Source organism: Schistocerca americana, chromosome 2, assembly GCF_021461395.2.
Source record: "Schistocerca americana isolate TAMUIC-IGC-003095 chromosome 2, iqSchAmer2.1, whole genome shotgun sequence".
NCBI lineage: Eukaryota > Metazoa > Arthropoda > Insecta > Orthoptera > Acrididae > Schistocerca > Schistocerca americana.
The window spans coordinates 133,288,778-133,306,202 of NC_060120.1; the positions used below are offsets into that span (position 1 = coordinate 133,288,778).

Here is a 17,425-nt window from a genome sequence, read left to right on the forward strand (position 1 = left end):
TATTGGTGTAGAAGATGAATCATTCGCATGTTTTCTGGTATCTATTATAGTGCAGAAATATGAGCAGAAGTTAGAAACAGATACTGTTGTAACACTAACACATAATGATGATGATAGGGATGATAATGACGAACAACTCATTGCAAAAAGTAGTGCTACGCCAAGTGCGGGAAGAGGCGATGGAAGCAGTGACAGTGAATACCAACCGTCTCCCAAGGAGAAGGTTAAAGTTGCAAGTATCATCATGGCGTTTGATGACAACACACTAGAGAACATGTACGATGATTATTATGTAAGAGGTTTCGACACATACGACAAGCTTCTGAAAAGATACCCTAAACTGAAGTCTAAAAGCAATATTAAAAACATACTGGATTACGTAGCAAAGAAAAGAGAAGGAAATACAGTTTTCAAAGAAAATCGTACACTGCTTTTCGAGACCATCAAGGAGCGTGTAATGGCGAAATACAATGAAGCGCGAGAATGTAGTTCCGCCGTTAAGTATTGGCATTTACAACATTGGGCATTGGACGTAGCCAGAAATCTCGGGTGTACAAACTTTACAGCTTCACTAGGATTTATTAGTAATTTGAAAGAGGAGTTTAGGATAACATCATGCCGTGTTACTATGCTCCAAGCATGAAAAGATAAGGATGACGAAGAAGAGCTGATTGAAAGAGCTCAAACGTTTGTTGCTGATGTCAATGAGCATATCACGAGAGAAAACATTGATATTAGTTCTGTATGGAACTGTGATCAGAGTCAGTTCAACTATGAACTTTCTTGTGACAGAACACTATCCATGAAAGGGGAGAGAAACACAGTCGCAATGTTGCAATCAGTTAACTGTGCAACACATAGTTACATGACCGATGTTGCTATATCAATGGCTGGATGATTGGCAGACAAACTCTGTATTTGCTTCCAAGAATCCAGTGGAAAGTTTGGACCCCGTGTGTCAAGGGAAATAGAAACGCGGTGCCCTCCAAATGTCGTCGTCGATGCAAGTGAGAGTGGGAAGATGATGAAACAACATCTGAAGACGTTTCTTCTGTCAGTTTTGAATCCACATTTGTCGAGAAAGTCGTTAGAACTTTGTGACTCCTGATCTGGACGTAAGGATGAACGAGTTCTACTGGAAGCATCTGGCGGAAAACATGTAGATTTAAAAATCATTCCGCCTAAAACTACAAAATATGCACAACCTCTGGATGTGTATTTCTTCAGGCAATATAAAATATATGCCAAGAGAATAACAGACTTCATTAAACTACGTTCCAGTAATATGCAGTCGAAATTGCATGACAGATTCTTTATCATGAATATGCATTCTGTCATTTACAATCAGTTATCTGCGGGAGTATACAGACCAATGCTTCATTACGCGTGGCAGAACGCTGGCTACGATATTGGTGAACCAGTGAACAACTTCAAAAGTGTCATTGACGTGGCATTCAACACTGATATTATAGAATGTGCAAATACGCCATGCGATCAACTCGCATTTCTTCACTGTGCGTTTTGCAGTAATTCGTATTGCTCGGAGCATTTTATTGACATATTCCGCATTTACATTTATAGTTAAGATTGCTGCATTGCGTATGGTGTCTACAATTACATCTACAGTGATATCTAGAGCATGACTGCAGAGTTTTGCAGAAAAACGACACCCACCAGCACATTCAGAGGTACATAATGGTCCTGTAACCAAACGTTCATACAGATCTGTTTGTTCGAACCCAAGTACTTTCCTGGTGAGCCACCGAGGGCACAGAGGATAGTGCACCCGCAGGGACTTATCCCTTGCACACTCCCCGTGAGATGAACATTCCCAACATGTCCACACCACTACATTCGTAGTGCGCCTAATAGATGTTTGCCCATCATACTCATTACTCATGGCAGATTAATCTACCAACTATCTGGTTGCAGCTAGGGTGTCCATGTAATTATCATTTCATTCTAGCAAAAGCTGCATGTTCATCAACTGTAACTGTTCTTTCGGGAACAGATACTACCTTCATATATAGTTAAAATATGGCTTCCCGGCCATTGACCTTCTTGTGCGAACGCACACGCTATGCCCAAACTCTTATGGGGCTTGGTAGATTAATCTGCCACGAGTAATGAGTATGATGGGCAAACATCTCTTAGGCACACTTCGAATGTAGTGGTGTGGACATGTTGGGAATGTTTGTCTCACGGGGAGCATGCAAGGGATAAGTCCCTGCAGGTGCACTATCCTCTGTGCCCTCAGTGGCTCAGATGGATAGAGCATCTGCCATGTTAGCAGGAGATCCCGGGTTCGAGTCTGGGTCGGGGCACACATTTTCAACATATCCCCAATGAAGTATATCAACGCCTGGTTGCAGCTAGGGTGTCCATTTAATTATCATTTCATTCTAGAGAAAGCTGCATGGTCATAAACGGTAACTGTTCTTTCAGGAACAGATACTACCTTCTTCTTCTTCTTCTTCTTCTGCTTTTACGGCCTCATTGGACCACTTCAGTCAATCATTTCTGGTCCTCTTCTTTGGTTTTTTCCCCTTCCGAGTGGCCCAGTATCTCTTCATTCGTCCCGATGCTTTTCGTCGTTCCTTATCTGTAAATACCCTTTTCATTGTATGTCGTTTGTCAATTTTTGGTTTAAATCTTATTTCTGTGTCCCTCAACTTCTTTAAATTTGGCGTTTTGTTCTGCAAATCATCCAGAGTTATTTCCAGTTCTTCCATATCCTCTCTTATTTCCTTAAGCCATCCTCCTTGTTGTTTCAAATTCCACAGTTTCTCAATAATTTTCCTTGATAATCTGGTTTCTGGTGTCCTCAGAATGTGACCACAAAAAGAGATCCTTTTCTTTCGTATAGTATCAGTGATGGGCTCCAGTTCTCTGTATACCACTTCATTTGGAACTATCCGCCATTGCCCAGCTTTTTGATATTTCTTATTTATGCACGTTCTAGCAATTCTTCTCTCTACTTTTAAAATTTTGTCAATTCTGTTTTTCTGGGTGACTTTAAAAAGAGTTTCACTTCCATATGTAACCTCTGGTTGAACCACCGTCTTGTAATGTTTTATTTTGTTTTAATTGATAGACATTTTTTATTGTACGTAGACCATGTTAGTTTTTGAGCTTTTATCATCTTATTAGTTCTTGCTCGCCATGCAGGTTTCTCGTCTAATTTATGTGTTGTAATTTCACCCAGGTATTTAAATTGTTTCACTATTTTAATTTCCCTATTATTCACTGTGATGTGATCTATTACAAGTGGATCCGTTACCATTATTTCAGTCTTTTCAAATGATATCTGGAGTCCTAATTTTTGTGCTATATTTTGTAAGCTTGTTATTTGTTTCGTGGCTTCCTGAATATTATTAGCTAGTAATGCTAGGTCATCAGCAAATCCCAAGCAATTTAGGTTTATTTTATCTTTCTTAGTTCCAATTTTAATATTCATAGGATTTTCCTTGTACCATTCTCTCATTACATATTCAAGAGCAAAATTGAATAGCAATGGTGATAAACAATCTCCCTGTCTCAACCCTGTTTTAATCGTAAATGGTTCAGATATTTCTCCTCTAAATTTTACTTTGGATTTGGTGTTTGTTAAGGTTAACTGTATCATTTTTATTAATTTAGGATGAAGTCCAAAATTCCTTAATATTTTCATCATTGAAGATCTATGGATGCAGTCATACGCCTTTTTGAAATCTACAAAGGTTATGACTAGTTGTTTTTGTCTTCTTTTGTAGACATCCATAACTAACTTCAAGGTGATTATCTGTTCTGGGCAGCTTCTCCAGGATCTAAATCCTCCTTGATATTCTCCCAGTTCCAGTTCTAGTTGATCTTTACAGTGGTTGTATAGTATTCTTGACATGATCTTATACGTGCAGTCCATAAGGGAAATTCCTCTATAGTTGTCTGGATTTGATTTTTCTCCTTTCTTATGTAATGGATGTATTATAGCAGTAGTCCAATTTTCTGGTAATTTCTCTTCATTCCAGATTTTTACTATGCATTGGTGTAATGCTATCTTTACTGGTTCTGCTGCATATTTCCAAGATACTACCTTCATATATAGTATAATATGTATTTTCCCTGTTAAAAATATTTTATACTACATAGCTTATGTCCCATGGAATAACATTCTAATACATCAACTTGTCCAACAGCAACATTATTTATTGATCCCTTTAATTTGTTCATCTTCCTTTCTCTGTTACCTATTGCTGTCTATATCTTCCCAAAGTTCTCTTGTATTCACTATTTCATTTAGATACATGTTCATTTTTACATTTTATCATTGTATGGGTTTATGTGTCCTATTTCTCACAAATTAGATCTTGTGCCCCTAGATTGCTTTCTACAGCTTTCACCTTTGCTGTTAATGCACTTCCCTCCTCAGTTACGCACTCATTTCTACCCATCAAAACTTCTGGATTATCCTCAATTTGATCTTCCTTTCTCTTAAATCAACATTCCGTCAGACAAAAATTTGTACTGATAAGTGAATTCACGAATTTTATTGTGAAACTCAGATTCTAAATCCCAGAAAATTCAGTTCTGTTTTATCAAAATCTGACTTCCTCATCCTCAAATCCGTTCAGTGCAGTCAAAATTAAAGACAATGGATTTCCTACCAGCCATTGACTGTCTACAAACATTTCATCCTTTTGAATTCTAAGACTGCCAGAGTTACTGCCCTCCCAAGCATAGTCAGTCAACAGTTGCTTAGTGTCCTCGTCCATGGCTAATGGTCATAATACACACCAAAGAGCAAAGCCTCTGCTGTCTATACTTAAACTGGTAAGGGAGCATTTGCCATATGCCGGCACTTCTGTTTTTCATTAGATATGAAGTCATGCCACAGTCTGCGAAGCATTGTTTATCCTAGACTCCCATGTCCTAATCCAGACTTGAAGTGATGTGATGTTTATCCATCATATGATATATTTAGACACATCACCGGCTGACCCTGCGGTCTTTCAGCATGCCTTTGCTGACACTGCTGTGCGATGTGCACAATTGATGTTGCTGCACCCATCATAACTCCAGTGTTTCTGTACACCAATATATGTACCCATACCTAACATCCACAACTGTCTGCGTGCCACAGTGGTATGAAGTTCTAGCTCTCAGCCCCCCTTGCTAACTACTTATTTTCCTACATATGTGGATCAGATAGTCTGTGTGGGATACCAGATCTTAAACCTGAGACGTCTAACTGTCTTAAGGATAAATTTCCACTTCCCCTTAATAGTAGTTAACTGGTAAAATAAATGCAGCCAAGTTATTTTAAGAGAATACACACATAAAAGGTAAGGTCAACGCTGGTGATATTTATGCTTTCTGTTGTTTTATTTGCAGGAAATCCACGCAACAAAGTGGTATTGCGGCCTGGTCATTCCCTGATGGACTGGATACGTCTTGGGCAGTCGGGAACCGACCTCACCGGTGTAGGCGGTGTAACACAGGATGTAACTGTTGCTCAATTGGCACAGCACAACACTAAAGACGATGCCTGGATTGCTATTAGAGGTTAATTGATTTTCACTTGTATTGGGGTTTATCACTTGCTTGCTGTTGCTATATGTGTTATGTAAAATGATAAATCTTTCTAAATTAGGTACCACACTTGTGTAATTTGTGTACACCACACTCGTTCAGTGTATGGTTTCTTCTTGTGCTGCCTGCATGTAATAGTAAAAGACAAAAGTGAGTAATCTGTGCACAGATCATTTTGAATATTCACAGAAGATTTTGATCAATATTTACATACTTGATACAGGCACTTCTTAAAATGGGCTTCATTCATGTCAGTCCTCCATCACACACCATAAATCACTGCTCAATATGTACAGCTGAGCTCTTCACCCAGTATCAAGCCACATAGTACATCCACCGACACAGACTTTTTGGTTGTCATCTGTGCTCTCTCTCTCTCTCTCTCTCTCTCTCTCTCTCTCTCTCTCTCTCTCTCTCTCTCTCTGTGTGTGTGTGCCCTTCAGAGCCTCTGTGTGCTGTACACAGTCCATCCCTTAGTGCAACAGGTCCAAGAAAGCTCTCACGTGCTCACTCTTGAGGGATCCACTGTGATGTTTATGTGAGTCCCTGCTCACATTGGTCTGATGGGAAATGAGGCTGCTGTTGCTGCTGCCAAGGCTGCAGACCCCCTCCTCCAGCTCACTAGGTCTTCCATTCCTTCTGTGATTATTTCCATGTTGCCATGTGTCAGCAGGTGGAGTCACTTATGCGTAACCACTGGTCTTCTCTTCATGGGAACAGGTTCTGGGGAATTAAACCTCTCCCAGCTGCTTGGGCGACCTCCTCTGGTCCCTCTCACCATGAGGAGATAATTTTAGCTAGGTTGCGTATTAGGTACTGTCGTTTTAGTCATTTCCTGACCAAATATCCTTTTTTTTTAAAAATCACTTTTGCTTTAATGTCTGTTTGCCGTGTGCGTTATCGGCCATTTTAGCGACTGACGTGTGGGCTGTTGACCACATTTTACCGTTTATTCATCGTAGCAATATGATGGAGGAGATCTGATCTTTAGTTGAGGACCTCTGTTGTCTCTACGGTGTATTTTAGGGACCTTTCTCCAACCGAAAGTCATTGCTTTTAGCTGTCTTTCCTTCTGTTGATTGGGCTTAACATATAATTGCTTTTAACTCCTTTTACATCTCAGTGTTTTAAGGTTCTGATGTGAGCACATATGTCCCGAGTTGGTTTTGTGCCCTAAAACAAAACAAAACAACATACAGAGGCATCTGGGATTGGAAAACTTGGTTGTGGAGAAAATGTGAGGGTAAAAATCAGAGAAGCAAACAAAAGCTTGAATACAGTGAGCAGGTTCAAGTGAATGTTTGTTGCCATAAATGATTAATGGGAATTCTCATATAAAGATATGAAACAAATACTAACAAAGAGATAGAGGGGCTGGCCAGTACTTACCTCAGCTCAGTACAGCCGATAGATACAGAAAAAACAGAACCGAAAATTTACGTTCCTAGCTTTCGGAACAAATGTTCCTTCATCAGGGAGGAGAGGGGAAAGAAAGGGAAGAAGGGAAAGTAGATTCAGTTACTCACAACCCACGTTATGAAGCAACAGGGAAAGGAAAACAGGGAGGGTAGCAAGGATGGAGGCATGGTTGTCAGAGGGAAGCCAAAGATATTCTACTGTAAGTACTGTGCCAGCTTCAAACCAAAGAGGATGCATACAGAAGTAACGAGGTATACGAGGTGTGGCTAGAAAAAAACCGGACTAGTACTGGTGAAACAATAAAACGAATGCAATAAGGCTGAAAGTCGCGTGGCCTGTCACGTGACTCTCGCTCCGCCTACTGCTCGAGTTTCATCTGCCTCCTGCACTCAGTCTGCCCGTGGCGTCTGTTTTAAGTAGTTGACGTTTTGTCTGTGCGTCGGAAAATGTTGAGTGTACAGAAAGAACAGCGTGTTAACGTCAAATCTTGTTTCAAACTAGGAAAATCTGCAAGTGAAAAGTTTGTAATGTTACAACAAGTGTACGGCGATGATTGTTTATCGCGAACACAAGTGTTTGAGTGGTTTAAACGATTTAAAGATGGCCGCGAAGACACCAGTGATGACACTCGCACTGGCAGACCATTGTCAGCAAAAACTGATGCAAACATTGAAAAAATCGGTAAACTTGTTCGACAAGGTCGCCGTTTAACAATCAGAGCTGTGTCTGAGTTAACAGGAGTTGGCAAGGAAAGTGTTAGGCAGATTCTTCATGAAAGTTTCAACATGAACAAAGTGTTTTCAAAAATGGTTCCAAAGTATCTCACAATTGAATAGAAGGAACGCCGAAGAATGATTTGTTCTGACATCCTGGAAAACATTGAAAGTGATCCCACCTTCTTACAAAATGTTATTACTTGCGATGAATCGTGGTTTTTTTACTTACGATCCCGAAACTAAACGCCAATCGATGCATTGGAAAACTCCTGGTTCTCCACGACAAAAAAAAAGCACGAATGTCAAAATCGAAATTCAAGGCAATGATGATTGTTTTTTTTTTGACATCAAAGGGATTGTGCACATTGATTGGGTACCAGAGGGACAAACAGTGAATCAGCATTACTACATTAGCGTCCTGGCTACCCTACGTGAGCGAGTACGGAGAAAACGGAACGATTTGTGGAGAAAAAAGTCATGGATCCTTCACCAAGACAATGCCCCAGCTCACAGTGCGTTGTCAGTGAAGACGTTTTTGGCAAAACACAACATTCCCATCTTAGATCATCCACCCTACTCACCTGATTTGGCCCCCTGTGACTTTTTTCTTTTCCCTAAAGTCAAGTCAGCTTTGAAAGGAACTAGATTTGAGACTGTTGAAGCAGTAAAAGAAAAAGCGACGGAAGTAATGTATGGACTTACCGAAAATGATCTGCAGCATTGCTATGAACAGTGGAAAATTCGTATGGAGCGGTGTAGAGACCGAGGAGGAGAGTACATTGAAGGAGATAACATGAAATTGTAAATAATTGTAAATAAATGTTTTTTCCAGCATCAGTCCTGTTTTTTTCTAGCCGCACCTCGTATAGTATAAAGATAAACACAACTATGTAGGATGACAAGATGCGTGAATGGCTAATTAGGAAAGGGAAAGAGGAGAAGACTGAAGAGTAAATGGGAGTGAGATTGTTTAATGTAGGTTCAGTCCAGGGGGATGACGGCACGAAAGGATGTGTTGGAGTGCAAGTTCCCATCTCTGCAGTTCAGAGGGACTGGTGTTGGGTGGGAGAAGCCAAATGGCACATACGGTGTAGCAGGTTCCTAGGTCCCTAGAATTATGCTGGAGGGCATGCTCTGCTACTGGGTATTGGACATCTCGTAGGTGGACAGTTCATCTGTGTCCGTTCATGCGCTCAGCCAGTTTAGTTGTTGTCATACCGATGTAAAAGGCTGTGCAGTGCAGGCATGTCAGTTGATAAATGACATGTGTAGTTTCACACGTGGCCCTGCCTTGAATTGTGTATGTTTTACCAGTAGCGGGGCTGGAGTAGGTGGTTGTGGGGCAAGGCATGGGGCAGGTTTTGCAGTGGGGTCGGTTACAGGGATAGGAACCGCTGGGTAGAGAAGGTAGTCTGGGAATATTGTAGGGTTTAACAAGGATGTTACGGAGGTTAGGGGGGTGACGAAAGGCAACTCTGGGTGGTGTGGGGAGAATTTTGTCAAGGGATGATCTCATTTCAGGGGTTGACTTGAGAAGGTCATATGCCTGGCGGAGTAATTTGTTGATGTTTTCAAGGCCAGGATAATATTGGGTGACAAGGGGGATGCTTCTGTGTAGTCTGGGGGTAGGAACATTGTTGTTGGACGGGGAGGAATGTATTGCTCGGGAGATCTGTTTGTGGACAAGGTCTGCAGGATAGTTGCAGGAAAGGAAAGCACTGGTCAGGTTATTGGTGTCCCCCCAGGGATCCACAACTCTTTTGTGGATACGTGTGTAGCGAGCACGGGACCCCGAGCTAATGTGGCCTTCCTTCCTTTCCGGGCTGCATACCTTCCCTTTCCGTATCCTTCCCCATCCCCCATCTTCGCCCCCCCCCCCCCTCACCTCTGGCTCTTTCCTTCCCTTCCTCCCCCTCTGGGAGTATGTATGGTTTGTGCCTACGTCCGGAGACGGACGCTTGTAAATGTACCGCACTCTTCGCCTTCCTTGCTTGTATGTCTTCATCTTTCTTCGTCCTTCTCTTTTCCTTACCTCTTCTCTTTACCTCTTCTCTTTACCCTTTTCTCCGCTGCGGCGTTTGAGACCTCTCTTCTTTCCTTTCCCTGTCTCTTTCTTCCTCCCTGTGCGTGTCTGAAGGCCGACCCACGCACTTCCATGCGTAGCCGGTGACGGGGGTAACGCGTAATTCCCCGCCCTGGGTAGACAGGTAGGACACGTACGTACCCCCTGGTAACGGCCAGGCCCAGGGAGGGGTGATTACCCGAGCTGATACCTTCCGAAAGTGCCGATTGGTCCCTCCGTCCGTTTGTCGGGAGGTGTGACCTGAGGTGTGAACAATCACCTAAGGCAGGTGTGCCCTTGGTGAGGGCCCCCACAAGTGAGGAGCGCGCCATCGGAGACGCCGGTAAACATGGGGGATTCTTCCGCAATGGTTTCCTCACCTTTCACTATGTCTGCTCACAAACGTAAGTTCACTGAGTCTCAGCCACAGACGGTTCTTCCATCGTTGCCACAGTTCCTTGTTGTTTCTCGGTCTGACGAAGGTCACGACTTTTCCACAGTCAACCCTTTCATTATTCAGAAAGGTGTCGACGCAATTGCGGGTCCTGTAAAGTCTTGTTCCCGATTACGGAATGGCACCCTGTTGTTGGAAGCACGCAGTGCCCTCCAGGCTCAAAAATTGCTGCGTACTTCTCTGCTCCACACCTTCCCTGTCCGGATGGAACCGCACCGTACCTTAAATTCCTCGCGTGGAGTCGTTTATACACGCTCCCTCGATGGATTGTCTGCCGAAGAAATTCAGCACTACCTGTCTGACCAGGGCGTCACAGCTGTTCATCGGGTTATGAAAAGGGTTGACTCGAACATCATTCCAACCCGCACTGTCTTCTTGACATTTGACAAAGTTCAACTCCTATCAAAAATCAAAGCAGGCTATGAGATAATTTCCGTTCGCCCTTATGTCCCAAACCCTACGCGTTGCTATCGATGTCAGCGGTTCAATTACACCAGCCAGTCCTGTTCCAATCCGGCCAAATGTGTTACGTGTGGCAAGGATGCCCATGAGGGTGCTTGTCCACCTCCATCCCCTCGCTGCATCAACTGTATGGGTGACCACGCTGCTTCCTCTCGAGATTGCCCCGTTTTTAAGGACTAAAAACTCATCCAGGAAATAAGAGTGAAGGAAAAGGTGTCGACCTTTGCTGCTCGAAAGTTACTCGCCAGTCGACAGCCCACTGTGCCTCAGAAAGGAAAATACAGCACTGTCCTTGCTTCTCCTCGGCCAACAAAGGAGGCGGCCACGCAGACTTGCGACCTCACCTTTAGTACCACGGTCGTCAGATCGGCCAGCGCAAAGATCGCCCGTTCAACCTCACCTCTTTCGCCTGCCCACTCTATGGCTCACCCTTCGTCGGGTTCTGCTAAATCTCGAGCCCAAAAGTCAGACGCCAAGTCTTCGAAAAAAGAGCATTCTCGTGAAGAGTTTTTACGTACCGCAACTTCACAACCATCGGTTCCTCCTTCATCTAAACATCATACTTCCAAGAAGGCTACGAAGAAACACAGTTCCTCTCCTTCTCCGCCAAGGCGTGTCCCATCTACAGCACCACCTGGCGGAAATCGCCCTCGGCCGTCTTCTGTGTCGCCGAGGCGCACTGCTGGTGGCCGGTCAACTGGCCGATCGTTGGTGGCTGGAGGTGCTCCTGACCAACCTATGGATCAGGATCTTCTGCCTTCGACTGAATGCCATTCCATGCTGTCAGTCGCAAGCTCTGAGCAGTCGTTGAGTTGACAGCATCCTTGGTCACGTTCCTCCATTTTCTGTTCACCCTATGTCCATTATCCACTGGAATATCCGCGGCATTCGAGCCAATCGGGATGAATTGTCGATCCTCTTACGATCCTACTCGCCGGTCATCTTCTGTCTTCAGGAAACAAAGCTGCGTCCCCATGACCGCTTTGTTCTCCCTCATTTTCAGTCCGTCCGATATGACCTCCCCTCTGTTGAAGGCACTCCAGCCCATTGAGGACTCATGATTCTGCTCCACGATACTCTCCATTATCACCAAATCCCCTTAAACACTTCCTTCCAAGCAGTCGCTGTCCGTCTGTCTGTTTCTAGATACACCTTCTCTCTTTGTACTATATACATTCCATCGTCCACACCAATGGCACGAGCTGATCTCCTTCATCTTCTTGGTCAGCTTCCACCCCCCTATTTGCTGGTTGGGGACTTCAATGCCCACCACCCGCTTTGGGGATCTCCACATCCTTGTCCACGTGGCTCACTATTGCTAGACGTCTTCCACCAAGCGGATCTAGTCTGCCTCAACACTGGGGTCCCCACATTTTTGTCTGCCTCCACGACAAATTTATCTCATTTGGACCTTGCGGTCGGTACTGTTCCGCTAGCTCGGCGCTTCGAATGGTTCGCCCTTGATGATACACACTCGAGTGACCACTTTCCATGTGTTCTTAGACTGCAGCCTCAACTGCCATATATGCGCTCGCGACGCTGGAAGTTTGCCCAAGCCGATTGGACACTTTTTTCGTCTCTAGCGACATTCAATGACCGTCGCTTTCCCAGCGTCGACGATGAGGTCACACATATTACCGACGTTATTCTCACAGCTGCGGAACGTTCAATACCACGCACCTCCGAATTGCCCCGGCGCCCCCCAGTTCCTTGGTGGAACGAGACATGCCGTGACGCAATACGTGAGCGGCGACATGCTCTTCGCATTTTCCGTCACCATCCAACTTTGGCAAACTGTATCCGATATAAGCAGCTCCGTGCGCGATGCCGTCGCGTCATCCGCGATAGTAAGAAGGCAAGCTGGAAATTCTTTATTAGCTCATTTAACACCTTCACTCCCTCCTCGGAAGTTTGGAGTCGGCTTCGACGGTTCTCAGGCGCGCCTAGTTTCTCCCCGGTCTCTGGGCTCAGTGTCGTGCATGATACCTTAGTGGACCCCGTCGCAATTTCTAACTCATTGGGTCAGCACTTTGCTGAGATTTCGAGCTCTTCAAATTACCCGCCAGCGTTTCTCCCAAAGAAACGTGCAGCGGAAGTGCGACATTTTGCTTTCTCCTCTCAAAATCACGAAAGCTACAATACTGTTTTCTCCATGCGGGAACTCCAACATGCCCTCTCTTCTTCTCGCTCCTCCGCCCCAGGACCGGATGGTATCCATGTCCAAATGTTGCTGCATTTATCAACCCATAGCCTGCGTTACCTCCTTCGCCTTTACAATCGAATTTGGACCGACAGTACTTTTCCCAGGCGATGGCGGGAAGCTATTGTCGTTCCCGTTCCGAAACCTGGAAAGGACAAACATCTCCCCTCTAGCTATCGCCCCATTTCTCTCACGAGTAGTGTCTGTAAGGTTTTGGAGCGTATGGTGAATTACCGTTTAGCGTGGTGGCTGGAATCCCGCAGTCTTTTAACACCTGCCCAATGCGGATTCCGAAAGCTTCGTTCTGCTGTTGACCATCTTGTTGCTCTCTCCACTTATATCATGAACAATTTTCTCCGGAAACGCCAAACGGTAGCAATATTTTTTGATCTGGAGAGAGCATACGATACCTGTTGGAGGACAGGGATCCTCCGCACACTGTTCTCTTGGGGCTTTCGAGGCCGGCTGCCCCTTTTTCTTCGCGAAGTTATGGCAGAGCACACATTTAGGGTGCGGGTGAACACTACTCTCTCCCGTACTTTCTCCCAAGAAAACGGGGTACCCCAGGGCTCCGTGCTGAGTGTTGTACTGTTTGCCATCGCCATTAATCCAATTATGGATTGTCTCCTTCCTGATGTCTCGGGCTCCCTCTTTGTGGACGATTTTGCGATCTACTACAGTTCTCAACGGACCAGCCTTCTTGAACGACGTCTTCAAGGATGTCTCGATCGCCTCCACTCGTGGAGCATCGAAACCGGCTTCCGTTTCTCACCCAGTAAGACCGTTTGTGTTAATTTTTGGCGACGTCAGGAGTTTCTTCCGCCCTCCTTACATCTAGGTCCTGTCAACCTTCCGTTTTCCGACGTCGCTACATTCTTGGGTCTTATGTTTGACAGAAAACTGTGCTGGTCCTCCCACGTTTCCTATCTTTCGGCTCGCTGTCTGCGTTCCCTTAACACCCTCCGTGTCCTGAATGGTACCTCCTGGGGAGCGGACCGAGTGGTCCTTCTCCGCCTCTATCGCGCCTTAGTGCGCTCGAAATTGGATTATGGAAGCATAGTCTACTCCTCTGCTCGGCCGTGTATTCTTCGGCGTCTCGACTCTATCCACCACCGTGGATTACGTTTAGCGTCTGGAGCTTTTTACACCAGCCCTGTGGAAAGCCTTTATGCTGAGACTGCTGAACCTCCGCTGTCCAATCGGTGGGCAGTCCTTCTGAGTTGTTATGCTAGCCATCTGTCTTCCATGCCTGCTAATCCAGCCCATGACCTTTTTTTCGACACCTCCTTTGATGTTGGGTATGCAGGCCGCTCCTCCTCCCTACTACCCCCAGGAGTCCGCTTCCGTCAACTGCTCCATTCTCTCTCCTTCCGCTTTCCTAAAACCTTCTTGACAACTTGGGGGTACAGCACCGCCTTGGCTCCATCCTCGGATCGACTTGCTCAGAGACCTATGTCAATTTCCCAAGGATGGTACCCCTACACTTGTCTACCGTCGGGCATTTGATGCTCTCTGTGCACAAATGACGGAAGCCACATTTATTTACACCGACGGCTCGAAAACATCGTTAGGTGTAGGGAGTGCCTATATTGTTGGCGACACCCCAAATCACTTTCGGCTTCCCGACCAGTGTTCGGTTTATACTGCGGAGCTTTACGCTGTTCTCCAGGCTGTCCACTACATCCGCCGCCATCAGCGGATACAGTACGTAATCTGCTCAGATTCTCTCAGCTCTCTCCCAAGTCTCCAAGCTCTTTACCCTGTGCACCCTCTGGTCCACCGGATTCAGGACTGTCTGCGCTTGCTCCACCTGGGGGGCGTCTCAGTGGCGTTCCTCTGGCTCCCAGGACACGCTGGTATCTGTGGGAATGAGGCGGCCGATATAGCGGCCAAGGCTGCAGTCTCTCTTCCTCGGCCAGCTATTCAGTCTCTTCCGTTTACCGATCTACGGAGCGGTTTATGTCGCCAAGTTGCTCATTTATGGCATGCGCATTGGTCAACACTTCCCCATAATAAATTGCGGGAAGTGAAAGCCCTTCCTTGCGCTTGGACCTCTTCCTCCCGAACGCGTCGTCGGGAGGAGGTAATTTTAGCTAGACTCCGGATAGGGCACTGTCTTTTTAGCCATCGACATCTTTTAAGTGGTGATCCTCCCCCAATCTGTCCCCACTGCTCTCAGCTGTGGACGGTCAGACACCTTTTAATTGAATGCCCCTATTTTAATCCGTTACGCTCCCGTCTACAGCTATCGCCTGATCTATCGTTGATTTTAGCAGATGACACGCGCTCAGCTGACCGCGTTCTACAGTTTATTAGTGACAGTAAAATGACGTCAGTCATTTAATTTTTTTTTTTTTATTTTTTTTTATTTTTATTTTTTTTTTTTTTTTTTTTTTTTTTTTTTTTTTTTTTTTTTTTTTTTTTTTTTGGGACAACCAACCCCTTATTTGTCACTGGAGCAGATACGTTTGCCACGAATACCTAGGCTGTAGGGAAGGGAGCGTTTGATGTGGAATGGATGGCAGCTATCAAAGTGAAGGCACTGTTGTTTGTTTGTTTGTGGGTTTGATATGGACAGAGGTGTGGATGTGAGCTTCAACAAGATGGTCAACATCCAGGAAGGTGGCTTGGGTTTTGGAGAAGGACCAGGTGAAATTCAGATTCGAAAAGTTTCTTTCCCCTCTCCTCCCTGATGAAGGAACATTTGTTCCGAAAGCTAGGAACGTAAATTTTTGGTTCTGTTTTTTGTGTATCTATCGGCTGTACTGAGCTGAGGTAAGTACTGGCCAGCCCCTCTATCTCTTTGTTAGTATTTGTTTCACATCTTTATATGAGATTTTCCATTAATCATTTAGATCACCTATATGGTCCACATCCTTCATTGTTTTGTCCCTTTTATTAGCTATCACTTACATCTGTCATATTAACACTTTCTCTTCTTCAGTGTTTTATATATACATAAATAAATATTTTCGTCACGAACTGTGCTAGTTTCATCTTCCTCCTATTATCTTGTTCCGTTTATCGTCCACTTTTCTTTTTTTATTTATTGATTTATTTATTAACATTCCATAGTTTTAACGTTCGTTATTCGCTGCTTTCCAGCCAACAATCACTGCCAACAATCTCTTCCACACCTACTAGTATCATCCATTTCCGTCGATTTCGTGTTGCTGGCGATATTTTTGTGCCATTGGCTATCTTTCTCTGCCACAGGAAAATTTTCTTGGGATATTTCTGCGCCACCCGCGATCTTTTTTGCGCCACCCGCGATCTTTTTTGCGCCACCCGCGATCTTTTTTGCGCCACCCGCGATCTTTTTTGCGCCACCCGCGATCTTTTTTGCGCCACCCGCGATCTTTTTTGCGCCACCCGCGATCTTTTTTGCGCCACCCGCGATCTCTTTTGCGCCACCCGCGATCTCTTTTGCGCCACCCGCGATCTCTTTTGCGCCACCCGCGATCTCTTTTGCGCCACCCGCGATCTCTTTTGCGGCACGCGCGATCTCTTTTGCGGCACGCGCGATCTCTTTTGCGGCACGCGCGATCTCTTTTGCAGCACACGCGATCTTTTTTTCGCCACTCGCTATCTCTGTTTTTGAGCAACGTGTGTTCTTTTCCCCTGACCTGGACATACTTGCTTGGTCTGGTCAACTTTTTCCATATTTTTCTTATTTAGTGGTCTCCCTTTGGTATTGAACATTACCAACACAATTTCTTTCTTTCTCGTCCTTCCTTCCGTGTTTTATTCCTTCTTATGATTACTATTTTAACTTTAGTTATTTAATTTCCCTACCCACCAGTTACCCACTATGTACCCTAATCCTATACCACATTATTTACATTCATTCCGAAAACATGCATTCACCGTAGCCAAACTGCAATCCCACATACTTTTCCTGCGGTCCTGCTTAACCTTTGGAATTACCCCTAAAGGACTTACCTTAAAAGTTCCCATCTCTGGGTGCAATTCCTCCTTCCACCAGTCTCTCCTGGACTTCCAGAACCTTCAATCCTTAGCCCTTACCAAACTTGTCCTGAATCTATACACTACTTGATGTAACCACCACTCCCAACAGCTCCTATCTCTCTTCAAAGTCCTCCACCTCTCAAACCCTTGCTTGGAGAACACACTCAGGAACATCATCCTAGAAGCCAGCTGCAAACTTGAGTTCCTGAGTTCCATGCCACACACCACCTGAAAAAACTATCCACAGTGCTAGTGCAACACCTAAGAAGTGGGGTCCCTCTCCCTATCCCTCACAAACACCAGCCACAACAGAACCTTCAACAAACCCCCCTCATAGCCAACAAACCTAGCCTAGCCACCCTACTCAATCTCCCCATCCCAGCACATACCCCACACAGACCAAATCTCAACTATAACCACAGTCCTAATTCAGTTCTAAACCTCTCATCCAGATCCCTCTGTCCTCCAGAGACATCTGTTCTATCAAAAGGCTTAACCTTTAGCCCCACGCCTAAATTCAGCCACACTGCCTTGGTTAAAGATCTGCTCTCATTCACCCAGAACCTCAGCTGGAA

General features: G+C 45.0%; 1 protein-coding gene across 1 annotated transcript in view; it reads left to right on the forward strand.

Moving 5' to 3' along the window:
- The window catches only part of LOC124596135 (cytochrome b5 reductase 4), a 343,575-nt gene that overhangs the window by 195,155 nt on the left and 130,995 nt on the right, over positions 1 to 17,425 (forward strand). Inside the window, exon 3 of the mRNA XM_047135155.1 lies at positions 5,371 to 5,541. Within this exon, the coding sequence (XP_046991111.1) occupies positions 5,371 to 5,541 (171 nt within the window). The remainder of the gene's footprint in view (positions 1 to 5,370; positions 5,542 to 17,425) is intronic.